Raw genomic sequence first — 27576 nt, forward strand, 5'->3', positions numbered from 1 at the left:
GAGGCTCTCTACAGAATCACAGCTGACCTGGGGTGGGCCTAAGCCTCTCAGGGAAAAGGAGAGAGCCTTCAAGGTTGAAACAGGGAAATGGAAGAACCCAGACATGCCTTCCCAAAACCAAGCTGCCAAGCCATAGTGGGCTTCAGCCTTCCTCCTGGACACAAGACTTTGTAGGGGAATACCCCCCAAGTTATAGGGATCGATCCCTCCTCTGCCTAAGGCAGAGAGACAAGGTCTCTACAAGTCCGAGCCACAAGGCAGAGACCCTGCTACCCTCACCCTTAAGAAGTCCAAAGCTCCCCCAAGGCCCTGTACCCAGTTGCAAGGCTTTTGATGTCATCACACTAATGTCCCCAAGGGCCCATACCATAATAAGCCTAGGGGTAGGAAATGGACCTGTGATTTCATGAGTGTAGGGAATTCCAAAATGTGGAAGCTGGCTCACCAATGCAGGTTGGCACCCTCTCCGAAAATCATGGTCTTAGAGGTGGTTCTAGAGCAATGAGAAATTAAAGTGACTTATGTAGGATCATGCAGCCAATAGGTAAGAGTCCTCTTTCCACCAATAACTTGTATAACCTCACTTATTTAAACTACTTAGTGGCTCTGGGGCTTACTTTCTCCCACTTTGAGATCAGGACCACAATCCCCATCCCATCGCCTAAATCAGGTTCCCCACCCCAGCCTAGACCTGGCTTCCAGGGCTGTGCTCCCTCCAGGATGGCACACTTCTTCAAACACACATAGTAGGTATTTAATAAATACCTGCTGCACAAATTGAATTCGATGCCTGCAGCATATGAAAACACTACCTCCAAAGGGGCCCCCAGCAACGGGGTGTCTTGGTGGTTTCTATAGCCTGGTAAGGTGTAAATCTGTGTCAAGTGACAGCTGCTGGACCCTCCTGCTCCAGGGGGTAGATTGAACTGGAATGGAATGGGCCAAGGGACTGGATCTGAGTTCAAATTCTGCTACTTCCTCTATGTGTGGTCACACAGTTGAGCTTCAGTGATGCATGTCAAGGACAATGGAAGCTGGAAAGCCTAGAAAAAGCAGGGAGGCCCAAGGCAGAGATAGTGAGTCCTTTGGTGTCTCTTGCCACCTCCTGTCCCTAGGCTTGGCTTTAATCCCCTGGCTCTGGCCCAGGTCCCCAGGCTCCAGCCAGGCCTTTTAACAGCTGGGTCTCTGGAGGGCACAGAGCCACTGTGACTCCAGCCTCCACCCACCACAACCTTTCTGCTGTGCCTCCAGAAGAACCACCGAGAACTGCCACCTCTGGGCTGCCCACATCCTGCTGGTTCAGCTCTCCCAAGGTTAACCTCAGGTCCCTAATCACAGAGGGGTGTGTGGCTCAGGGGGGGGGGGGAGGGGCTGGCCCTCTAGTCCCGTCTACTTGTCCCTTCAGCTAGAAGACCTAGCCTAGTGGGACAAAGGCCGGACTGTCTGTATCCCCCTCAGGCCTGTCCCGTAAGGGAGCTCTCTCCCAGAAATGCACAAAGGAAAAGTAACAAAATCCCCAAGGCCCCTCGCTTCTCTTCCTTCCTCTGTTTCTCTTCTTTTGCATTTCTGTTCCCCTTCCCTGGCTGAAAGCTGCAGAGGGGATGGCAGTGATGGTTTCTGCCCTGGTCCTAGGCCAATCCTTCTACACCCTCCCTCAGGAAGAACATTGAAGGCCCCAGGAAGACAAGAGGAGAGCAGGGCCATGTGAAAACCTCAGGCCCTGGGGCTGATGGCTCAGGGTGTCAGCCAATGAGAGAGTGTTTTCCAAGAGCTACCGAAGCTCAAATTAGCTCCAGAGGGAGGAGGGGGAGCACATCTCTTCCTAAAAGGCAGAAGGATGCCATGTCACGACCTAGGGAGCCTCCTCCCCCCAACCCGGCTCAGCTTTCAGCCCTTTGTCCTGCTCCCCACCCCCTCCCATCTGTGAACACAGCCAGCTGCCCTGAGGCCCCTGACCTTCCCTCCTCAGCCCCATGGGGGGCCTTCCCCAAGAGCGGACAGAAGACCCTTCCCTCTGCCGGGCCCCAGGGACTTAGGTCCTAGCCCTTTTTCCCCCAATTAACTTGCTGCATAACCTCACTCACTTAAACTCCTTAATGGCTCTGGGGCTCACTTTCTCCCACTTTGAAATCGGGACTATAATCCCTGTCCCATCGGCCTGAATCAGGTTCCCCACCCCGGCCTAAATGTTGGTAGGCTCAAAGCAAGCCCACCCGTCCTTCACTCATTCGACCAATGAATCATTCGTTTGTCTAGATTGACGATTACTATTTTAATAGATCATATAATATGCTAATACATAATAATCAATATAATGATATGGTTAAGATACTTATTGTGTTTTATGATTACAATATAATCTACAATAATATATTTATATGTATTAAATGTACAGCTTCGTGCTACATAAGACATTCTGTGCCTGCCTTCAAGGAGCCTCCAGTCGAGTTGGGAGGATAAATGAATAGTTAATGTGAAAGCCATAGTACAAGAGATACCCCAAGGCAGACCATGGGATCAGAGATTGGGGGCTGAAAGGAACCTCAGAGGTCATTTTAATAAGGAAACCTGGAGCCCAGGTATGTTACATGACCAGCCCATGGTCACACGGCTCCTGTGTGTCCATGGACAAAGGACTTTACCTCACAAGAGACACCAGATAGTAGAGTGTAGATTGCTCCATGCAAGCCCAGCCCCACTGATTGGGGAAAATTCCATCCCCAGTCACCCTGCTTTTGTCCAGGAATGCCTGGAATGCACCCCTTCCTACCTTAGAATCCCTGGTTTCCTTCTGAGCTCATCTCAGGGGCTACCTCCTGCCAGAACCCTCTCCTTGCCATGCAGAGGGCATGCCTGTCAAGTGTGTGCTGCCCCCAACGCCCCAAATGATGCTGTATGCATTTTGTATTTACATATCTATGGTCATTATTTTGTTATTTGTATTTATTTATATGTCTACATATTGTCATTCCCCACCCCTCCACTATATACCAGCGAGCTCCTCAAAGGTAGCGGATGTTGTGTCTTTGCATCCCCCCCATACCATGTGCCAGGTACACAGTAAGCACTTAATAAATGTCCATTGAATAAATGAATCTGATGGATGGTGGGATCCTAGGATCATAGAACTTGAATTGTAAAGAATCTCAGAGCCCATTTTACACACGAGGAAAGAGAAGTCCAGAGAAGTTATGTGATTTCCCCAAGGTCACACAGGTAGTATCAAAGGGAGGATTTGAACCCAAGACTTCTGACACCACAGCCCAGAGTCTTTGTGAAGGAAGACCAATTACAGAGACAAAATTAACCTAGTAGAGCCCCAAAGGGAAATCGGCCTGGATCCATGAAGGGGATGGGTGGGAAGGTGAATATGGAGGTAGTTCGGGGAGTCAGAGCCATCAGGACTGAAGTTGCCCAGAGGTGAGAAAGACTTATGCTATCCTGAAGAGAAAGAGAACTCTCTCCGTAGCCTCTGGGATCTATCCACCATCTGATGAATGAGGCAGCTGGGAGGCTGGGAACAGTGGGCCCCCTCCCAAACTCATTGGCTTGGGGGCCCCCTCCTCGGGAGGCTAGACCTAACAGCTGAATCCATTCCAGGCATGCCTCCCACTCCACCCACGAGAATGGAGAGGCCGGGGTCATAAGAGCCAAGAAGGGACAGAGGCCCAGGTCCCAATACCCCTCCTGCAGTCTCTGCCTGGGACAGACCCTCTCTCCACTGGAGAACCTTTCTGAAACATTGGCTCGATGACCCAGAATGTTTTGGCCCCAGATAGAAGAGAAAGGCGCCTTCCCCTCTTCTACACCTCCCCACCTTTCACCAGATTGAACCCCACCCATGTCCTCCACAGCCACTCTGGTCCATACGAAGCAGGCTCCTCTGGCATTCTATGGGCCCCCCGCCTCCCCACAAAACCCGGCACTTGTAATCCTACATGATTTAGGCTGCAAGGAACCTTAGAAATCTTCCTGGCCATTCTGCAAACGAGGAAGCTGAGACTCAAAGAAATGAGGTGACTTTTTCAAGGTCATACAGCTACTAAATGGTCCTGGCTGGCAGACTAGAACTGAGATTTCCTGGCTCCTTCCTTTGCCCCTTTGAGTGCTCCTCACTCAACCATACGCTGTGGAGGACTGTTTCATAATGATACCATACGTGTCCAGGACCTAAGGTTAGAAGGCCTGGGTTCAAATCTTGCCATCACTTCTCATTGGTTGTATGATGTTGGTCAAGTCATGTTAACTTCCCTGGGCTAGGGTTTCCTCACTTGTAAAAGGAGAGGGTTGGATTAAACGGTCTCTAGTGTTTCCCTTCAGCTCTAAATCTCTTCTTTCTAATAGTATAAAACTCATTGAAGGCAAGAGTAAAGGCTCCTAATTTTTGAATTCCTAGTTTTTAGTACAGCGCCAGAGCTCAATAACACTTGTTGGCTGATTGAGATAGGTGAGGAGGTGATAAGAAAGACAGAGGGGGGAGGAATATGACAGAGACCCAAATAACTATTCCCTGGCCTGAGAGAAGTGACCTCACAGGAATTGTTGGATCCTGAAGCTAAGACTCTGGAAAACCAACTACGCACATGTTTTAGAATCAGTGTGGCCAAGTAGAGAGAGAGCAGGAAGACTTGGATTTGAATGACGCTTCAGATACTTACAAGCTGTGTGACCCTGGACAAGTCACTTCACCCTGTTTGCCTCAGTTTCCTCATCTGTAAAATGAGCCGGAGAAGGAAATGGCAAAGCACTCCGGTACCTTTGCCAAGAAAACCCCAAATGGGGTCATGAAGAGTCAAACACAACTGAAACACTGGACAGTCACAACAACAACACCTACCTCCCAAGGTGGTTTGAGATGATATATTTAAAATGCTTTGCAAACATTAAAGTGCTTTGTTCCCCTTAATCAATGACCAAATTCAGCGCCCTTGGCCCTCTTGGATGGTATTAAGCTTATGGAGAGGGAGAAAGAAGCTGCTGGGGATGGGTCATTTCTGACTCTCTCCATTGTATAGGTATGTCCTGGGCCTGCCTAGGCAGGAGCATGGGCTGGTGGTGGGATTTGGGGCTCCGCATCAATGGCTCCCCAGAGCTCCTAATAACCATAACAGCCCCTGCCATTTATACCTGCTCTATCATGTACAAAGCACCATCACCACCATTATGTTCCATATACCTTCCACCAGAGCTGAGTTCTTCCCCCAGATTCCTTCTTCATCGTCTCCTCCTTCTTGTTGTCATTTGTTCTTTGTTTTCAAAAGTGACCGGTGAAAACATAGGGTGACGTCTCGACTTGTGAATGAATTGGGTTTAAGCGAGGCAGAGTTGTGTGAAGTTGTCGGCCTCACTCTCTCTTCCTAAAGTCCGATGGCAGGACAGAAGTCAGGACGACCTCAGTGGCTCAGGACGCAGTGGCTCGGGACGCAGTGGATGATCTTTGCCGTCTAACCAAACTCCACACTGCTTCGGCCACCTTCATGGCCATTGGAACAAACTGTTCTCATCTGTCCATTCCACTAGCATTCCCGTGTTTGGGGTAGACACCCCCTGACTCACCAATGGCTTCGAGGCCTGTCAGTTACCCTGAACTTGGTTTAGCCTGTCTGGGGTGTGGCCGTGGCGCATGCTGCAGCTTTCTGGAGCCATGGGTGAGAGTTGGGTGAAGCAGGTAGATGAGCAGCCCTGAAAAGGGCTCAGCACTCCTCACACAAGAGGTGCCAGTCCTCTCTGAACACCACCCCCCCCACTTCCATGTCTCTCCCTAGCTTGGAGGTGACCCCTACGTTCCTGAAGTTTGTGATGACCTGTGCGCCCAAGCTCTGGGAGGCTTTCCAAAGGTGAGCCCAGTGATGGGCTGATAAAAAAATGAAGAAACTGAGTCTCAGAGAGCAAGTGGCTTCCTCAGTCCCACAGCTAAGTTTTTGAGGCAGAATTCAAACCCAGGTCTTTCTGCCTTCCAGTCCATCAGTCTATTCATGCTACCATGCTCCCTCTAAGTGATGAATTTTTGGCCACAGAAACTCACTCCTCGAAACAGAGAGGATCACAGGCTGTATGAGGAAGGATTGTCCCACACCCGTAAAATCACTGGTTCTTGAATGATTGAAACAACAACCCTGTGAAGTAGGTAGGGCTGAGCAGAATTGTTTCCATTTCACAGAAGACTCAGTTTAAAAATTGTTAATCTAGGGAACTAGATTGTTCCTAGTTTCAAGATCTTATTCCCAGGCTTTTTTTTTTCCTAGGACTGGCCACGTCTTCTTGGAAAGGGGCGGTGGGAGGATAAAGAATGAGTATAACAAATGCTCATTGAAAACTGGGCATTTCAGAATGAGCCCATCCCTTCCCTACCCACCGCAGCCTCTGATCTGGGAGCAAAGGCCCAGGGCCAAAGGACTGTGGCTTCTCTTTGACCTCGTGAACTCAAGCTATGGACAGGCGGGGGCTGCGATTCCCAGGCTCTGTAGAATAGGGGAGCCTGGCTCCTCGCCAGCTTAGTGGACTTCCTGGAATCTCAGCCTCCTGCAGCTGCCAGGGACGGGAATGGAAGGGAGAGAGGCAGCCGGGATGAGAATGGCTGGGAGGCCAGGTTTGGCAAGGGCATGGACCGTGATGGTCACTGCAGGAGACAAAAAGAGAGTGGCCTGGGGATGGAGAGTAAAACTACTTAGGTAATGAGAATGTTTCTGCTCTAAACCAGCAAAGGCAGATTCTTAGCCCTTCCATGTGTGACAGATACCTTCTAGGCTACTCAAAAGTTCCTGTCCATTGTATTATCTACTCTGCTTCAGCCAAGTCTAAGGGCACTCAATTTGCTTCATCATAGTTCCTCTTTGAACATAAGTTGGTTCTAAATAGTCCTGGTTATTTACCTTAAACAAGGATTACCTAGTTATCTGCAGGCAGTCAGGTTTCTACATGCAGGCTATAACCTATAAACAAAGATGGCGTCATGGACCAACCATTGATAGGATACATACTTTGAGTTAGAGTCAAGTCAACAAATGTGTATTAAGGGGGGCAGCTAGATGGCATAATGGATGGAGCACCAGCCCTGGAGGCAGGAGGACCTGAGTTCAAATGTGGCCTCAGACACTTACTAGCTGTGTGACCCTGGGCAAGTCACTTAACCCTGATTGCCTTTAAAAAAAAAAACAAACAAGAAATGTGTACTAAGCACCTGCCAGTTGTGAGGTACTATGCTAAGCACTGGACGTAGAAAGGCAAAAAACCAGAACCTCATCTTGAGGAGCTCACAATTCAAAGGGGGAGGCAACCTCAATGGATAGGATATATTGGGAGTCAGGAATATCTGAGTTCAGATCCTGCCTTAGATAATAATACCTACTAATTGTGTGACTCTAAGAAAGTCACTTAACCATTCCCAAACTCAGTTTCCTCACCTGCAAAATTAGGATAATAATAGCACCTACCTCCCGGAGTGGTCATAAGGATTTAATATTTGTAAAGCATTTTACAAACCTTAAAGTACTATATAAATGACAGTATTTAATGTGACTTTCCTTGAACCAGCCACTCTGTGGCTTTCCCTTCCCCCTTGTGACCCAGACTATTTTCAGTTGCAAGATAGAAGGATGCTGTTAAGGAAGACAATGAGATGTAGTCTCCCTCTCTCAGCGATCTAATTTTACTCTTACCTCTCTGTGATATACTGAGGGTGAATATAGAATCAGTTCCACTTCCCAGACAAGGAGACTGAGGCCAGAAAGGTTAAGTATCTGGATTATCATCTTTCATCAATCCAAAGGCAGGGCTAGATTCTTGGCTTCCACCACAGAGCTCTTTCTTTGCGAGAGGCAGTATGATGGAGCAAAAAGAATACTGGAGATGGGGCAAGGTCACCTGGGTTTAAAGCCTGGCTCTGAGACTTACTAGCTTTGGGATCCCCAAGGTCACTTGAGAGCTCTGAGTCTCAGCTTTCTCTTCTGAAAAATGGGCATAATTCTAGTAGCATCACCTTCCTTGTGGGACCATTGAAAGGAAATATCATTGTCATCGCCATCATCATCATCATCACTCCCACCAGGCCAAGCGTCATCTAAGGCAGAGGTTTTTAACCTGGGTTCGTCCCTTTCCCAACATGTCTGTGGATAGATCTCAGAGAGTCTGTGAACTTGGATTGGGGGTGGGGGGAGGGATTTATATCTTTACTTTTATTTACCTTTGTTTTTCTCTGTAATCTTATGCATTTAAAAATAGGATTCCAAGAAGGATCCTAGCCTTCTGATTGACCAAGGGGTCCTTGACACACAAAAGCAGCCCTGGTCTAAGGCTTGGGCCCTTGGCCATATATGTCTCCCGTCACCCTGTGCAAACCATCGGAGCAATACCCACTGCTCGGGCCCAGAGCCGTCAGGCCTTCTCCTCTTTGTGCACTGGCTGGGCCAGCCTATGGCGAACACTGTTTATGGGGTCAACACAACTGGAGGGAAGCAGGAGGTGAAGGGCCGGGAAAGTACGATTCTTCTCAGTCTCGAACAGAACAGGAAGAAATAGTAAGAAACTGGAATACCAGGGATGTAGGTTAGACCTAAAGAAGGACTTTCTGACAGGTAGTAGGGAAGGTAGCCAAGGAGATAGATATGAATTCCTCCTTGAAGAAGACGGGCTCCCAACACAGGGTGTACCCCCTTCTGCTTGGGTGTGGTCAATATGAAGACATGGAAAAGGAGAGAGAAAGAGAAGAGGGGAAGGAAAGGAAGGAAGGGAGGAGGGAGGAAGGAAGGAAGGAAGGGTTTATTAAGAACTGACTACCTGTCAGATATTCTGTTAAACATTACAACTATCTCATTTTACCCTTACAATATCCCTGGGAGGTAGGCTCTGTTATTATCCCCATCTTACAGATGAGAAAACTAAGGCAAAGAGAAATCAAGTGACTTGACCGAGATCACAGAGCTTAGGAGTGAGAGAGCCAGATATTGAACTCCAGCCTTCTGACTCCCACCCTATTGATCCATCGGCTCCATGAGGCTGTGAGATGACCCTAGAAGGTGTTTTCCAACCCTGGAAGACTGTCAGGCTGCCCAGTTCTATTGCTTTTTAGCTTTTCCTGTTCTGCTTCAGAATAATGTCCGCTGGCAGCCTGAGATGTGAAGAGATCAAATAGGGAATGATCTGTGAAAGGATCAGATAGTGTCTGCAGGGCTCCCAGGCCCCCAGGGCTCTGGAGAATGAGTCGGGATCTCCTTGGCCCCTCTCCACTGCCCCCACCCCCTCAGCAGCCCCTCGGAGTCTGGGAAGCAGAGTCTTGGCTCAAGAGCACAGGAGGCAGAAGGGCTGAAGTGAGGATCTGGGAGGGGAACCAAACAGCCAGCAAGCGGGAGGCGTCCCCCTCACATGGGCTGCTTGAAGCAGCTACTGCCCAGCTTGGAGGTGGGAACCGGGGGGCGCTGTGCCAGCCGCACAGTCGGTGCTCCTGGGAGGGAAGCTCTTACTGGCCTGCCAGCAGCTTCCTGATGCCAGCAAGAAAAAAGCCCCAACCCCAGGGCCTGGATGAAAGGAAACCCGGCCTGGCTTCCATGGCATCGAGTGCTCTGCTATCGAAACAGGATCAGTTGTTTTAGAAAATACATAGACCACTGTGGGTCCCGTGCCAGATGGATCCTTCACCATGTGACTTTTCTGCATACCACCTGTGTGGCCCTGAGCGAACACTTAATCTCCTTGGTCTCAGTTTTCTCATATGCAAAATGAGAGAGTTGGAATAGAGATCCAACTAAGGTCCTTTTCAGCTAGGAGTCTATAATCCTGTGTTTTTTGAGAGAAAGAAAGGAAGAAAGAAAGAAAGAGAGAGAGAGAAAGAAAGGAAGAAAGAAAGAGGAGGAAGGAAGGAAGGAAGGAAGGAAGGAAGGAAGGAAGGAAGGAAGGAAGGAAGGAAGGGAAGGAAGGAAGGAAGGAAGGAAGGAAGGAAGGAAGGAAGGAAGGAAGAAAGAAAGAAAGAAAGAAGGGAAGGAAGGAAGAAAGAAGGAAGGGAGAGAGAAAGAAAGAAAAAGAGAAAGAGAGAAAGAAAGAAAGGAGAGAGAAAGAAAGAAAAAGAAAGAGAGAAAGAAAGAGAAAGAAAGAAAGAGAGAGAGAGAGAAAGGAAGGAAGGAAGGAAGGAAGAAAGAAAGAAAGAAAGAAAGAAAGAAAGAAAGAAAGAAAGATAGGAAGGAAGGAAGAAGGTAAGGAAGGAAGAAGGAAGGGAGAGAGAAAGAAAGAAAAAGAAAGAGAGAAAGAAAGAGAAAGAAAGAAAGAGAGAGAAAGGAAGGAAGGAAGGAAGAAAGAAAGAAAGAAAGAAAGAAAGAAAGAAAGAAAGAAAGAAAGAAAGAAAGAAAGAAAGAAAGAAAGAAAAAGAAAAGAAAAGACAGAAACAGGAAGGAAGGAAGTCTATGGTTTAGACATGTGGTTTCCTCAGAGTTAGGAATTCCTTCCATGAATACAGATCAACAGCTCATGTCTAACATTTTATCTTGCAAAGTTGTCTGGGGCAATGAGAAGTTACATGATTTACTCAGGGTCACATGCCTGTTAGGTGCCAGTGTCAGAATTTGCACCCAGGCCTTTCTGACTCCAAAGACAGTTCACTACCCATGATGCTCTGCTGTCTCTTTTAAAATAGTGATAAAATAATCTCTGGGCTTTGCCCAGTAAGTTCCATCTTGGCTTGGGTTCACACAGGACTGGACTGATGGGAAGGTGCCGGATGCTGACCTTTCTCCCAGGGGGACTCACTCAGGACTTCCTGGCTAAGGCCAGGCCTGATTTGGCCTTTTCCTCTGGGGTCAAAGAGCGATTGAGGCCCCTGCCTGACCTGAATAGTGGTTTTCAGACTTGGGATGGGGAAGGAGAAGATGTTTCTAAAGAAGGGCATATGAGGAAGGCGGATGGGGAAAGGGCGCTCAGTCACCTGTTGGAAAATGGCTGAGTCCCGAGGGAGCAGCTACGCTTGCAATGCTGCCTCTCGGCTGCTAGCAGCGTTAACCATCCAGCCCTTCACGTACCTTGCCTCAACTTTCCCAGTCCTTCCACCGTGCCCTCTATGTTAGGAGTGTGGTCATTCCAATTCTTCTCCCCCCGAAACTTCTTCGGCTCTTTCCTCCCCTGTGATGTGGGGAGGATGGAACTGAGGGCCTGGTCAGGAAGGGATGACTGTCACCAGTGCAGAGGGGGAGGGGAGTTGGGTTTCCCTGAGACAAAGTTACTCTCCCACATAGAAGAAATATTGGTCTAGAGCTGGTCTGTCACAGTGCCTGAAATTCCACCATTCAAGTGTCATTCATTTGGGTTTCTCACAACATCCTTTTAACAGGAATCCCCACGGAAGAGTTGACCCATTAAGTCACTAACGTGAGCCCCTCAGCCTTGGGGGAGCAGCAAAGCTAAAACAGGAGAGATTTCCTCTCAGGTGTGTTTCCCTCAGTCCCTCGCATGGCCCTGGGCACCTGGGGTAGCAGGCATTCAGCGAACACTCAACTGGATGAGCCAAGCGAGGTGGGCATCTCAGTTTTGTCAAACACCACCTCTGCCCGGAGCCCCCGGCTCACTGACATGGCCTTTTCTCAGTCCAGACTGTGGCTTGGCTCCCCCCAGGCCAGCTTGGCTCAATGCACAGATCCGCCATCTGCTCTGGGCCTCCAGAACATGCCTCCTTCCCTCTCCAAGAGGGCAGAGATGAGAGCAAAGCTGGGGCCCTCTGCCACCTTCTGCTAACTCCTCTTGGAAGCCGAGGTCCCCTTTCCTCCTAAGGAAGGGAACCCCACTCACTACACCTGGCCCCTCCCAGCACTCCACAGGGGCGGGTTTCACCTTCTCAGAGCTCTCCCAGTGTGGAGCAGGTCCGAGAATATCCCAGCCTCCCAAAATAGAATGACAGAGGGAACTCCCCACACGCCTTCACGGGGACAGTCAGGTGGCAATATTTCCAGGTCCGTAAGGGCTGGCAAACCTGGGAAGTCTTTTCTGGCTCCCTTGTTCCTTCCCTTTCCCCATCTTTGTGCCTTTCAAGTGCCCCCTGTCCTCCCCCGCCCCATCCAAGCCTCTTCCCCCTGCCATACCCCTTCACACTGAGGTACCCAATGATGAGGAGGCTTAAGGGGTGACTTCTCCCCTGGGAACTACACTTTAGCAACGGACCCGGCTTTAAGCCAGAGCAACGCCTCCCTAACCGTAGAGCCCTGGCTTGGACCAAGGAACCTCCATACAGCCATTATGTTCACAGCCTTGGCCAGCCACACAACCATCTCATCACACACCCCTCCCACCCAATTTCCCTGCCAGTCCCCCTAACCACCATCCCACCCCACCCCTTTCCCACCCTAACCATCCCCCTCGTTCTTGCAATACATGTGAATTCTTACAAATCCATGGTTCACCAGGAGGGATCACAGGGGAAGACGGGCCCCCAGGGGTTAATCCCCAGATTCTTGGGTCCAGCTGTTTTTCTCTGCAGCTGTGCTGGCTCGTCAGGTGCCCTCCCCTTTTCCCCCGTAAAAACTAGCTCGCCCCTAAGCCAAGGGAAGGGAGAACAAGCCAAGTTGGTGGGGTTGTTTTGAAACAAAAGAAGTCACTCCCTCACCCCCATGGGAAGGGAGGAGGGAAGAGGAGGGGCCGGCTACTTGGAAGTAGGGAGCATGAGCAAGTCTGGAGAGGTCTGCTCCTCTCCCCGCCCCTCCACACCCCTCACCGCATGGCTCATGAGAGAGATTTCAGAGGTAAAATCAACAGGGCCTGGTGTTAGATTGGATACGGGAGGGGGGAGGTGAGAAAGAGGGAGGAGTCCAGGATGACCCTTTGGTTGTGAGCCTGGGTGCCTGGGAAGATGGTCGTACCCTCAACAGTAAGGGGCAGTAGGAGGGAGGGAATGATGAGTTCAGTTTTGGACATGTCTGCGAGACATCCAGTTTGAGATGTCCAATAGGCAGTTGGAGAGGGGATCCTGGAGGTCAAGAGAGAGGTTAAGGTTGGGTAAATAGATCTGAGAATCATCAATATGATGATGCTCATTGAATTTATGGGAACTGTTGACATCACCAAGCAAGACGATATAGAGGAGAAGAGGGCCAAGGACAAACCCATGAGGACAGGGGACAGCCATAGGTAGTGGGAGTGACCTGGATGAAGATCTGGCAAGAGAGACTGAGAAAAAGCAGATGGACATAGGAGAACCGGGAGGGAATAGCTCATGAAAACCTGCAGAGGAAAGATTACCTGGGCGAAGGTGATTGACAATGGTAAAGGCTGCAGAGAAGTCAAGAAGGACACAGATTGAGAAAATGTTGCTGGATTTGGCAATTAAAAGAATGCTGTTAACTTTAATGAGGACAGTTTCAGTTAAAAGATAAGGCCAGAAGCCAGACTGCAAAGAATTTAGAAGAGAGTGAAAGGAGAGGAAGGGGAAACATCAATTAAGGTGGCCTTTTCAAGGTTAGTCATGCACTAATGCATTGTTGGTGGAGTTGTGAACTGTTCCAACCATTCTGGAGAACAATTTGGAACTATGCCCAAAGGGCTATAAAACTGTGCATACCCTTTGACCCAGAAATACCACTACTAGGTCTGTATCCCAAAGAGATCAAAAACAAAAAGGAAAAGGACCCACATGTGCAAAAATATTTATAGCAGCTTTTTTGTGATGGCAAAGAATTGGAATTTGAAGGGATGTCCATCCATTGGGGGATGGCTGAACAAGTTGTGGTTTATGATTGTGATGGAATACTATTGTGCTATAAGACATGAGAAGCAGGATGATTTCAGAAAAATCTGGGAAGACTTACATGAACTGATGCTGAGTGAAGTGAGCAGAACCATTGTATGATGATCCACTGTGAATGACTTAGCTCTTCTCAGTAATACAATGATCCAGGACAATTCCAAAAGACTTATGATAAAAAAGAAAATGCTGTCCACATCCAGAGAAAGAATTGATGGACTTTGAATACAGATTGAAGCATACTTTTTTTAATTTTCTTTATTATTTGGGTGGGGGTCCTGCATTTTCTTTTGCAACATGGCTAGTATGAAAATGTTTTGTTTAACTGTACATGTATAATCTATATCATGTATAATCTACATGTCTATGCACATGTACATGTAAAATCTATATGCCGTCTCATCGGGAGCATGAAGAGAAAGAAGGAGGGAAAGAATTTTGAATTCAAAACTTAAAAAAAAAGAATGTCAAAAAATTTTATTTACATGTAATTGAGAAAAAATTTTAAAAAGTGATGTATGAAAGGGAGGAAAGTTATAGCAGGTTTTTTTTTTTAAAGAAGAGGGGATGTAGACATGTTTGTAGTCAGAGAGACTGAGGATTAGTGAGAGATCGGGGATAACGAAGGAGGGCAATCTGCTGGAAAAGGTGGGAAGGAATTCAGTTAGAAGGCAGACTGTCTCATTTGATCATCAGAACAGCCCTGACCAGACTGAGGAACAGAAAGAATAGGTGACTTGGTCATAGTCACACAGCTAAAAATAGCAGAGCTCAGCGTCAAACTCAAGCCTCTCTTGGGGCTTCATCAACTCACTAACAACCCTTCAGGTGTCTTCCCCTGTTGGAGCATAAGGTCCTTCAAGGCAGAGACTGTCTTGTTGGTATTTGTAGCCCCAGCTCTTAACACAAATTTCCCCCTCTTCTCTCTCTCTCTCTCTCTCTCTCTCTCTCTCTCTCTCTCTCTCTCTCTCTCTCTCTCTCTCCTCTCCCTTTCCCTCTCCCTCTCCCTCTCCCTCTCCCTCTTCCTCTCCCTCTCCCTTCCCCCCCTCCTTCTCTCTCCCTCCCTCTCTCTCTGTTTCTCTCTCCCTCCCTCTCTCTCCCTTTCCTTTCCTCCCTCCTTCCCCCTCCCCCTCTCTCCTCCCCCCTCTCTCTCCCTCCCCAATTTCCCTTGCTACCCCCCCACCTTGCCTCTCTAGTAGCTGGCAGAATCTGTGTTTGAACTAAGGTTTTTCTAATACTAAATCCTGTGTTCTTTCCATTATGCCATAGCCATGGTCCACTCCTGGGCACACAGCTCCCTGGTGATACTTCCAGCTGGCTCAGAGCTTGGCATCCCATTCAGGTCTTAATCTCCCATCAAGCTCACCTCTTGTGCTGCTATCAAAGGCTTCATTCACTGTCAGTTCTCTACCCTGGGGTCTCCTCTGAGTCTGGGAGGCTGTCTCTGGCTAATTTCCCATTAAGGGGAAACATTGGGTTAATGGTGAAACCAGCCATGCTGGGAAGTAGGAATCATATCATGGCACCGATGTTTTTCATTTCTTAATTCTAGGGCCTCAACCTCTCCATGGGGATGACTGTGCCTCCTAGCCCCCTTTATCTCTGGCGACATCCAATGGGGCTGAATCGAGTCCGGAGAGCCTGGGTCATCCCACCCATCAGTGTGTCTGAGAACCACAAGCGGATTCCCTACACCCTGGTGCAGGTTGGCAGGGGCACTCAGGGGCTTGGGGCAGGGAAGGGAGGAGAAATCAGGACAGGCTTTGTAATTGCCCTCCACATGTGCAGGAGAGAAGAACACCATATTACACAGAACTTGACATTACTGCCAAAGCCCAAGGGTGATTCCCACCTACACCCCCACCTCTCCCCAAGGCCTCCCTGTGACTTTCCCAGCTGAAGCCAGAAACTCCCAGGCCTACCCAGAATTCCTGAGACTTGGGGGGCAAGGTGGGGAAGGTGGGGGAGGACAGGACTGATAAGGGGGAGCCAGTCACCCTGTTTCTCATCAGGAAACATTTAAGATCCTGCTACGTGTAAGACATCATGCTAGGTTCTGGGGATACAGAGATGAAATAAAATAATATGTACCTACTCTCAAGGACCACATAGTCTAATGGGGAAGGGCTGGGGGAGGGATAGAAGTGACACACTAATAAATAGGAATGATACCATGTCGAATGCCACAGAGGCAAAGGAGAACCCAAAATGTTCATGCCAGTTTGAGGAGGGGCCAAATACTTTAGATAGGGAGGAGGGGTGGCCAGGAAAGCTTCATGGAGGAGGCAGCACCTGACCTGAGCCTTAAAGTATGAGAAAGATATCACCACATAAAGATGAGGCACCTTTTGTTCCCTCTTCCAGAATCCCTTGGTAGGTAATAGTCCCTACCAAAGGACAGAAGTAAGAGAATGCGTGTCGATTACCTTTCACCAGGAGGGATCACAGGGGAAGATGGAGTCCCCAGGGGTTAATCCCCACATCCCTGAGCTCAGATTTAGAATTAGAAGAGACCATAAAATCTTGTCCAAATGCCATCATGTTATAGACGAAAAGACTCAGGATTCATCAAGGTTTAAGTGACTTGTCCAAGGTCACATGGGGAGTAAAAGGAAGAACAGGATTTGAACTCAGCTCCCCCGAATCCAGATTCAACACTGTTCTACTATACCATAGCATTGCCTCTCTTACCAATCCATTTTCTCTCCCGGGGCAGATCAAGTCTGATAAACAACAGCTGGGTAATGTCATCTACAGCATCAAGGGCCCAGGGGTAGATGAAGAGCCTTTTGGGGTCTTTTCCATCGATAAGTTCACCGGGAAAGTGTCCCTCAATGCCATGCTGGACCGAGAGAAGACTAACCACTTTAGGGTAAGAGCTGCCGGCAGGAGGGAGCCTGTTCTAGCCTCACCCAGCTCCCCATGGCTCAACCCACTGCAAGTCCCCCACCCCCATCCCCATCAGGGTCCTTCCCAGCGCTCCTGACATGTTCTTGGGCTCAACAGAAAAGCCACACCTGGGACTTAGCCTCTAGCCCTAGACACGAGAAACTAAGAGTGGCCTCACAAAGTCAGCCCTACCCAGAGCCCATCCATATACAGATGTGCCTATTTTGCCCCTTTAAACAGATGAGAACCCCACAACATAATGTGGTTCAAGTAACCTTCCCAAAGTCACTTACTAAGTGATGGAGTAACCCCCACCAGAAGCCAGGACTCTGGATTTCTGTCCCAAACTCGTTGCATCATCCACATGGCTGCTCAGACAATGTGCCCGCGATGCCAGCCCTGGCTCTCTCATTTAGCTCAAGGCCTTTGCCCTGGATCTGGGGGGGTCCACGCTGGAGGACCCGACTGACCTGGAGATTGTGGTAGTGGATCAAAATGACAACCGGCCAGTCTTCCAACAGGAGGTATTCACCGGCCACGTCCTAGAGGGAGCCATCCCAGGTGAGGCTGATCAGCCTTCCTTTCCCCAAGCATGTGCCGTATAATGTTGGGAAATAGGACCTGGGTATGCTGGGATGCCCCTGGTTTACCAAAAGCTTAGACGTTCCTTTAAAGGGCTCTATGTAAGTAAATGCGGTCATTAAAATTGGGCCAAAGACCATCCAGGTAAACAACCACATTTCATCAGGTGTTTCCAAAACTTAAAAATGTTTCCAAAGACACAAAAACAGAATGCATGAAAAAAAAATAAAGCTAGATTCGAGCTTTGGAAAATAAACTACCTGCAACCTGTTTATAGCAAAGGGGCTGAAGTCTTAGCAGTAAAAAAAGATGATGACCTTTCCACCTCCAAGCTTATCAATATGCGCCGGGCAGTGAGGACACATGTAAATATAACAAGATGAGTTGTTTGATTCCCAGACCGGAGCTAATCTCCTCTCTAGGAACTGTTTATGTTGGATATTGGACAGTTTCTTTATTGAAATTGAATCCCCCCTTCCTCGCCTATCCATGACATCTGCTCCAGGAAAATTACAGGCTTTAAAAGGTTGGAAAACATTGAACTAATCCGTGTTTGTTCAAATACTGGAGAATCGCCAGCCTGGGCTGTTTCACCTTGGTGACCCCCCGCCCCGGTTGACATTGGGACATCCCCAGTAATCGTCCCTCTTCATTTTGCCTGGAATATACCCTAGGCTCCCCCACATCACGCATTGATTCTTTGAGGTCTGCTTTGATAGATCTATGTGCACCATGGTTACTGGGGATGCTGATGGAGTGAGATCTTGGCTGTAAGTGTATGGGTCCCATAGGGGAGCGGGGCGGCTGGAAGTCAATATGTCCATCCTCCCTCTAGGCACCTATGTGACAAAGGCCGAAGCTACGGATGCTGATGACCCAGACACAGACAATGCAGCCCTGAGGTACTCGATTCTGGACCAGGGCGAGACAGAGCATTTCAGCATCGATGAGCTTACGGGCGAGATCCGAACTGTGCAAGTGGGGCTGGATAGAGAGGTGAGGGCCCTGAGGAGCATGAAGGTGCAGTGAGGGGTGGGTGTGTGGATGCTGTCCACACTGCAGGGCACCCTGATCGCGTGTATTCCCTGTGTCTTACTATAATCCGACCCAGAGGCTCCTCAGAAGGGCCACGTAGAGAGGCATCCCTACTCTGTAATCCAGCCCTTTGAGTATTAAACCAAGGCGCCATAGTACATAGACTCAGGAAGACCTGAGTTCAGATCTGACCTCAGACTCTTACTTGCTGTGCGACCCTGGGCAAGTCACCAAACCCTGTTTGCCTCTTTTTCCTCGTCTGTAAAATGAGCTGGAGAAGGAAGTGGCCAACCGCTCCAGTGTCTCTGCCAAGAAAACCCCCACTGGGGTTAGTCACAAAGAGGGGGACATAACTGAGCCTCAACACTATTCCAAGCACTGTTGATTTCCTGGGAGCTTCTCCAAATAATTATAATAGTAGCCATAATGGCACTTCTATTGTGCCTTATGTTTCATGAAGAGTTTTACATATGTTATCTAATTCTCATGACAAGGTGGGGGGCATTATTATACCGATTTTACAGATAATGTGAAATGGAAGTTGAGGGAGATTAAGTGACTTGGCCAAGGTCGCACAGCTAGTAAGTGTCTGAGGCTGGATTTGAACTCAGATCTTCCTGAAAATTAGTCCATCATTCTATCCATCCATTGCCAGATGTGCCCACACTGGTGGTGGAGGGGGAAGCCGTACCCTCTGGTGTCCTCTTCTAGCTTCAGGCCATGACTCTGTCAGCAGATGAGAAAAGGGTGGGGGGACACTTTTTCATTTGCTTGATACTTCTCCCCCTCCACCGCCCAGCAGCGAGCCCCTCTGGGAGCCAGACCTCCTTCTGAGGTGCTGGACACCTGAGCCAGCTTGCTGCCCCCAAGCCCCAGCTGGGGAGGGGAGGGAGCTTGGCGGGGCAGGTGATGATAAACCTGGACCTCTGAAGCTTCCTTCTACCCACCCCCGCCCCCGCCCCTCCTTCTAGAATCTCACCCCTTGGGATGGGAATCAGTCCCCAATTCTGAAGTTCCGACAAGTCTCTCCAGCATTCTTTATCCCCTCCTCATTCAGCAGAAGTCCCCAGCTGTCAGGCGGATGAAGGAGCCGCTCTCCAGATGGCTGCTGACCTTTCCCAGCTCCTAAGATTGTGTCTTTATCTCTAGTCTCGCTCCTTTTTTTTTTTGCCCTGGCCTTCTTCCCCTCTCCCCCAGGTGGTCGGAGTATATAATCTGACGCTGCAGGTGGCCGACATGTCTGGGGACGGGCTCACCAACACCGCCACAGCCATCATCTACGTGGATGATATCAATGACAATGCCCCGGAGTTCACCAAGGAGGAGGTATTGCCCTCTCTCTGCTCCCTCCCCTATCCCCACACCCACCCCCAACTGGACTATAGTGGGAACTTCAGGTTCTCCTCCACTCCTAAAGTCAGTGCTGGCCTTAGCAGCAGACACTTCTCTTCCAGAAATCTTTAAACTATTCAGCTGTTACTCATGGGTGGGTCAGGCAATCAATAAGCATTGATTAAGCACCTACTATGTGCCAGGCACTGTGCTAAGAGGTGGGGAGACAAAGAAAGGTAAATACATCCCCTGCCCTCAAGGAACTTATAATCTAATGGGGAGATGGCATGTATTTGTATGACTATATGAATAATACATATACAAAATGTTAATGCAAGATGGCCATGGAACAGGGGACACTAGAAGCTAGGGTAGCAGTGAAGGGAGTCAGCAGAGGCAGCTAGGTAAATGTTCCAGTGGCTAGAGTTCACATCCTACTTAAGATATTTACTAGCTGTGTGACTCTGGGCAAGTCACCTAACCTGGGGATAATAATAGCAGCTATCTCGAAAGGCCATTGTGAGGATCAAACGAGATTAGATTTGTAAAACATGTGGCACAGGGTGTGGCACTATAATAAATGTTTATTCCCTTTCCTTCACCCTAATGTTAAAGGTGGTACTTGGCTGAGTCTTGAAGGAAAACAGAGATTCAGATAGAGATGAGAAGGAAGATCATCCTAGGTATGACAGCACAAATATGGGAAAGGTAGTGTCATGTACCAAGAACAGCAAGTCGGCCAGTAGGACCAGTTCTAAGAGGGATATAGAAGAAGCCTGGAGTGGTAGGAAAGGGCTAGCCTGTAAAGGGCTTGAAATGCCTAATGGACGAGTTTATATTTGATCCTAGAGCTAAGAGGCAACCATTGAGGTTTATAGAAGAGGGGAGTGAGTAAGGACTTGCTTTCAACTAATGAAAATTCCACTGGCAGCTTTGTGGAGTATGGATTGGAAAGGGGAGAGGGGAGAGGCAGGGTGACCAAATAGGAAACCATTGGGTTAGTCCATTTGGGAAGTCATAGGGGCCTGAACTAGGGTGGGAGCTGTGAGTGGAATGGAGGGGTCCTGTTGGTGAGAAGCGATAGGGTAGAAGTGATAAGCTTTAGCAAATGATCAAATATGTGTAGAAAGAGTGAATTCTGCTTTGGACGTGTAGACTTTGAGATGCCTCAGGGACCTCCAATTTGAAATGTCCAATAGGCAGCTGGTGACACAGGAGTGTAGCTCTGGAGAGGGGCTCACCAGGGCTAGATACTGAGATGAGTGTCGTGTCTGCCTAGAGATGGCCAGCCTTGTTTGGAGCCCAGAATGATGAGAGCAGCTCACATTCACACAGAGCTTTAAGGTTCACAAAGCACTTCCCTCAGAACAACTCCAGATAGGGGGAAGTTATTATAATCTTTTTTTTTAAGATAAGGAAATTGAAGCCTGTGGAGGGTGACTTTCCCAAGGTCATACAAGCTATAAGGCAAAATCCAGTCCCTAGAGGGATCATATCCATCAACCAGACCTCCCTCCCATGCCAAACTCCCTGTTCTTCCTGGGTAATAACCGGGCACTGTGGCATCTCTCCTAGTTCTCCATGAGAGCCGATGAGGCCATCGGTGGAATAGATGTGGGGAGACTCGAAGTTCAGGACAAGGACCTTCCTGGCTCTCCCAACTGGGTGGCCAAGTTCACCATTCTGGAGGGAGACCCTGGTGGGCAGTTTGCCATTCGTACAGACCCCAAGACCAATGATGGCATCCTGTCTGTGGTGAAGGTGAGCAAGGCCAGGACATAGACTGTGCCAAGTCCAGGTAGGTGGGAAGATTGCTGAGTTCACTGACCCTCCCCAGGTGGTGGATGGGCAATGGACTTTGCCTTATTTCACAGTAAATTTTAGGACTCCTGGCTCCTTGGCTTGGAACTATCTCATCACCAATATACCTAGGAAATCTGCTCTTCATCCCAGCAGACCATCATGCATACCAATTAATCAATGTTCATTTGTTAAGCACCTATCATGGGCCAGGCACTGAGGATAGGAAGACTACTCTGGAGGAATTTATACCAGGAGAAGATGGACTGAGGGAATGGGAGTAGGGAGGGGGAACCTATCTATCTCCATCCCAGAAACTCTAGCCCAAGGGTGGGGAACCTACAGCCTCGAGGCTACATGGGGCCCTCTAGGTCCTCAAGTGTGGCCCTTTGACTGAATCCAAATTTCACAGAATAAATCCCACCCCTGGGCTAGAGGTTCTGTCCTATGAGTCAGAAGTCAGGGCTTTTGTTTTTGTTTTTTTCTCATTCAGGCCTGTTAGTGTTTTATGAGGAACAAATATGTCATGGCCCTAGATAAAAACCAAGGCCCCAGGGCTCACAAATGTGTGCCCAGAATCATGTATGTTTGGGGGAGGGGAGTGGCAATAGAAGGAGATGGAGGTCTTAGATGTCACCATTGGTTCCCATAGCCCTTGGACCATGAAAGCAGAGAGCAGTACCAGCTTCGAGTGGCTGTGCAAAATGAGGCCCCCCTGCAAGCTACTGCCCCAAAGGCTGCCCGAGGCTTAGCCACAGTGACTGTGAAGGTGCAGGATGTGAATGAGCCACCCGTCTTCCACACCAACCCTCTTCGAGTCAGTGTGGCTGAGGGGGCTGCCCCTGGGACTGATGTCACCACCTTCTTTGCCCGAGACCCAGACACCCAGCAACATCAGCATATCAGGTGAGAGCCAAGGAGGCCTCAGGCCTTCCCCCCAAACCTTCTCAGGGTTTCAAAATTGCAGAGGCCTTCTGCAGTCTGGGAAAGAGGCAGGGGGCTTCTGTCCAGCGGCCTGATGGGTAGGGTCTATAATCCAGCTACAGTAACATCCCACAATGCATGTGTCTCAATGTGTATGCATGGAAATGCACTTAAGTTTCTGTTGATGCGTGTGATTGAGTGTGCTAAGTGAAAGCCCAGGTCCATCAACATCTGACCTTCCCCTATCTTACTTCAGTTACTTCAAAGACTATGACCCCGAGGACTGGCTTCGAGTGGACCGTGCCACTGGTCGGATCCAAACTAAGCGTGCTATCAACCCAGCCTCACCCTTCCTCAAAGATGGCTGGTACAGGGCCATCATCCTGGCCAGTGATGATGGTGAGGGGATGGTGGGGGGAGGAGGCAAGGCCACGGTGGACCCCTACCCCATGGAAAACTATAGGCTTGAGGGCAACGGACAGAGACCACCCTTGCTGGCCATAGCCATGAATTTCATATGTTATATATGTGTTCCTAAGTACAGAGGTCTGGATGTGGGGTGAGAGTACAGAATGTCTCAGAGGCTAAGGGTCCCAGATTCCAAGGAAAATGGATCTGGATTCATTGATGCCCATTTGGGGCTATCGTGGAATGTCAGGGATAGGATCATCTAATCGAGTTTCACCATGACATGGTATGCTGTGACACCACAGAATCTCAGAGGCCATCTATTCTGACCCCTTCCTAAATAGAAATGCCCTCTCCACCAGCCAGGATGAGTAATGGGTGTTTGACAGCCACTGCCCATAGGAAAAGCAGATTCCCCCTACCCCTTCCCCAGGTGCCAAGTTCACTGTAGTTCCCAAATGTATCCTGGGACCATGGATAAAGGTCTAGATCAGGGCAGGGTCAACAGGTCCAAAAATTACATGTAGCCTCCCCCTTCTTGTATCACCAGCTTCCCCAGCTCGCACAGCCACGGGTACCCTGTCCATAGAGATTCTGGAGGTCAATGACCATGCACCACTCCTGACCACACCAACCGGTACCCTGTGCAGTGACCCTGGCCAGGGGTCTGGCCTCATCCTCAGTGCTACCGATGAGGACTTGCCTCCACATGGGGCCCCCTTTCACTTCCAACTGAGCCCCAGCTCTCCTGAACTGGCAAGAAACTGGAGCATCAGCCAACTCAATGGTAAGAACCCAATCCTCTTCCTAAAGTTAAGCCAAAGAGTTAGGATACTTCAGGTCTTGGGGCTTAGGGCAAAAAGGAGGAGAAAATAGAGGTAAAGCAGTTATATAGCGGGACTTGGGATCAGTAAGACCTGGGTTTGAATCTCACCTCAGACACTTATTAGCTTTGTGGCTTAGGTAGATGGCTTAACCTCCCTGAACCTCAGTGTCCTCACCTGTAAAATGAGACTAGTAATGGCACCTGACTCACAGGGTCGCTATGAGGGTCAAATGAAGCAATGGGTGGAAATCATTTAGCAAGCCCCCAAATGCTCTGTGTCGACTGTCATAATGAACAATGCCCGGTGGGGGCTCAATAAGAACTTGTAGATTGATGGTGATGATGACTGGCCATTCTCGATAGACTGAAAAAGTCAAACTATTCACTCAAGGTAACACAGCAAAGCAGCTTGGACAGCTGGGATTAGAACCCGGGTCTCTTGACCCAGTGCTATGCAGTGCCTGAAAGGAGGGTAGAACAGGGGTTAGGGCCAGACAAGGAGCTTTGAGGGTAGGGGTGGGGTGTGTATGATGGAAAGAAGAGGAGCTGGGAGGGGGGTCAGGGGAGAGTTGGGGGAGGGTGTTCTTTCTCTCCCCTCCTCTGTAACCTCCTCTCCTGACAGTGACTCATGCCCGGTTACGCTTGCGGACAGAGGCTCAGGAGGGGCTGTACAGTCTGGCCCTCCTGCTCCAAGACTCGGGGCAGCCCCCCCAGCAGCTGGAGCAGCTGCTCAACGTGACCGTGTGCCGCTGTGGGGAGGCCGGGGTCTGCACCCCTGGGGCAGCTGCCCTTCTGGCCGGTGGGGCAGGCATCAGCCTAGTGGCCCTAGTCATCGTCCTGGCCAGTGTCATCCTTCTACTCTGTAAGTCACCCTTCCCCACCTCTACCCCACCTCCTCCTAGAGAATCTCATCTGATTCCCCCATGCTCCTCATTGAGGGTCTCACTCGAATCCTCACCCACCTCCTCCTAGGGAATTCTGCATCACCCAGAGACCCCCCAGAGACCCCATTTAAGGCCCCCCTTTATTCCTCCCACCCACCTTGCATATTCCTGGGGAATTCTGTCTTGGTGTTGCCTAGAGGTCCCCTGTACTCCCCCATTTGCTCTCCCCCTCCATACCCATGGGAGCTTCTTCCCCTGGGGACAGCACTCATCTTGTTGGTGGCCATCTTTGAGCGCTTTCGCCAGCGAGTCCGGGAGAAGGGCCTGCTGGATGGGCTGCAGGATGATGTTCGGGACAATATCCTCAACTATGATGAGCAGGGAGGTGGAGAGGAAGACCAGGTGAGAAAGTGGAGAGGTGGGTCTGGGAGAGAAGGGACCCATTGAGGGGAGAGAGGAGGTGGGTCAGGGAAGGAGGGAGGGGGACCAGGTGAATGCCAGGCAGAGGGAGGACCTGGAGACAGGTAGAAATAGGGAAGAGACCTCACTTTGGGTTTGGGGAGGGACAGAGATCCAAGGACAAAGATGGAAGACCTAGATAGACAGTGTTGGGCTTTCTTCCAAGAACCCAACCTGTTGATCTGGGAAGAGGCGTGATAACTGAAGACTTCCGAGTCCCCTAATGATAGTAATAGCTAGGGTTTCGTAGCATTTTAAGGTTTGCAAACACTGCACATATTATCTCATGTGGGGAATATCATCTCTAACCTGAGGTCAAGAATCTAGAGAATTCTCAGCCCGAATCCTAGGGCCAGCCTATGGGGCTGGGTGCCCCCCCACCGCTGATCTGTTACCCCAGCTAGGGCCGCGCCTTTCCCCCACTCACCCAGGGAAGGTACCAAGACTTTGGATATTGCCACAAAGAAGGGTGCAGGGAAGGGAAGGGTGCAGAAGATGGGGCACAGGTATCCAAGGACTCGGGTCCTGCTGCCATATCAGTACCCAAGACCTACCCTACGATGGGAAACACACCGTTACTTCCTAGGATTTATAAGGGACTTTACACATGCCTTCCCCACACTGCAGGAGAGGAAATGGACACCCAGGGAGACCAAAACTAAGCGTCCCATGTAGGTACCATTTAATTTTTCAAGGTTTGGTGATCCCATGTGTGGGTTACCAAGGTCTGACTCCCCCTTGCCCAGAAGGCTGGCAAGTAAAGGAAACCACAGTAGGTTGGTCTCTGACCCTCTGTGAGCAGCTCTGGTGGGATCAAGAAAAGGGGAAAAGGCTGCCTAAGTTGTGGTCGTTTGTCCAATGCTACAGGATGCCTACGACATCAACCAGCTTCGTCACCCTGCAGAGCTGGTGCCTCAGACCTCCTTTCGGGGGAGACAGCCTCTGCGAAAGGACACACCCTATCACCGGGTACCTCCACAGCCCTCCCGGGCCCTGCCCACCAGTCCCTCGGACATTGCTGACTTCATCAGTGACGTAAGTGCTTCCAGGGTGAATAGAGATAGACCTAGCAGCGGGGACCCTCCTGGTCTCTCTGGGACTTTCACCTCCTACTGTCTCCCAACCATCCTGACTCCCGTTCTCAGCTATGCCCAAAGGAAAGGTGATGGACAGGAAAAACTCCCCTTCTTAGGCAGTGACTGGACCCAGCCTTGTAAAAAACCCCCAGGGTCAGAGCTTCCCATGACCTCCCTTTTCCCCAAAGCAAGAAACTGTCTCTCTCTATTGTCCTTCCCCTGCTGTATGTTTTTACAGAACCCATCAATGACGTGTTTCATGCCTTCTCTTATGGATAATTCTCATAGGTCCTGTGGCCACTGCCTCAGTTTCCCTAGGACCTCCTATCTATCCCAATCCAGCTGGTGGACCCCTGTGATCTCGAGCAAAGAGGATGCAACAGCATCAATAAAAGCTAAACAGCCCACCACGCAAAAATTACTTCATTTTGGCTTTCAGATACACTGTCTCAGTAGTTCTCAAAGCCTTGTCCAGGGACCTCTTTGGGTTGCCAAGACCCTTCCAGGGGGCCTGCAAGGTCAAGGCTATTTTCATAATAATAATAATAATATGTCTTCATTTCTAATACAATGCATATCAATAGGTTAACCCACATAAACAAAAGCTCAGGAATTTTTAAGAGCATAAAGGGATCCCGAGACCAAAAGCATGAGAATTGCCATGCTTCGATGATTCCTCTCGCCTGTGTCTCTGCCTTCCAAATTATTGTCCTTAAGCTGACTTTTCGATGGATTTTCAATCCCTTGGCCCTTGGCCCTGGAGCATCCACCAAAGAGATCACTGAGGCTTAACTCCAGCATTCCTGTCTCTCCCTGTCACCAGGGTCTAGAAGCAGCTGACAATGACCCCAGCGTCCCACCCTACGACACAGCGCTCATCTATGACTATGAGGGGGAAGGCTCCTTGGCAGGAACGCTCAGCTCCATCCTCTCAAGCTTGGGAGATGAGGACCAGGACTACGATTACCTCAGGGACTGGGGGCCCAGATTCACTCGGCTGGCGGACATGTACGGGCAGCCCTGAGGGCCAGGGGGGACTTGGGGGTGGAGCAGGGGAGAGAAAGCTAAACTCTTCCTTTTCCGAGGGAAAGAGGTGCTGGTGAGAACAGAGAGGAGGAAGGGCAGCACTGTAGCCCTTTGTGGGGGCTCAGACATTCCTGTGGCTGGTGGGCCCTCTCCACCGTCCATCCCAGGGGGCTTACTGAGAGCCAGGGGAGCCTTCCCCTTCACCCTGAGCTCTACCCACTGCTCCCTCCCTGTTTAGACCTAGGTCCCTAGATAGGGCCCAGAGCAGTGAGGAAAAGCAAGCTAGAGGTCACCCCATGGCCTCCTCGAACCAAGCCAGAGGGCAGCTCTCCAGGGGAAACCCCTTTGCCTCCCCTAGCCTCACCTTGAGGTTTCAGAGAAGACCCTCGGGGGACAGGGAGGGACCAGGGGTCCAGTCAGCCCTTTTAAGAGAAGATCACGGTCCATTCCAGGCTCCAACCATATTCAAGCTTCAGATTGGACTTGCCTTATTCTTACAAGGTCAGGGGTGCTGTATGGTACCCATGTGTTCCTGAGGAAGCAAAAGCTCCATGGTGCTATTGGGTTAAACCTTCTTGGAGCAATAGAAGAGGTATCCAAAAGCCAAGAAACACAATGAAAATC

At 49.7% G+C, this 27576-nt stretch overlaps 1 protein-coding gene across 1 annotated transcript; it reads left to right on the forward strand.

The window, feature by feature from the left end:
• Window positions 1-5623: 5623 nt before the first annotated feature.
• Window positions 5624-26950, forward strand: CDH15 (cadherin 15). Its single transcript, XM_036750069.1, has 15 exons — window positions 5624-5668; window positions 5766-5837; window positions 15264-15416; window positions 16428-16583; window positions 17017-17161; window positions 18018-18178; window positions 19415-19543; window positions 21125-21310; window positions 22002-22255; window positions 22530-22672; window positions 23232-23468; window positions 24130-24369; window positions 24657-24793; window positions 25718-25885; window positions 26750-26950. Exons 1-15 carry the CDS (start codon window positions 5624-5626, stop codon window positions 26948-26950), a joined length of 2427 nt encoding a protein of 808 aa, XP_036605964.1.
• The last annotated feature ends 626 nt before the right edge of the window (window positions 26951-27576 follow it).

Source organism: Trichosurus vulpecula, chromosome 3 (assembly GCF_011100635.1).
Source record: "Trichosurus vulpecula isolate mTriVul1 chromosome 3, mTriVul1.pri, whole genome shotgun sequence".
Lineage (NCBI taxonomy): Eukaryota > Metazoa > Chordata > Mammalia > Diprotodontia > Phalangeridae > Trichosurus > Trichosurus vulpecula.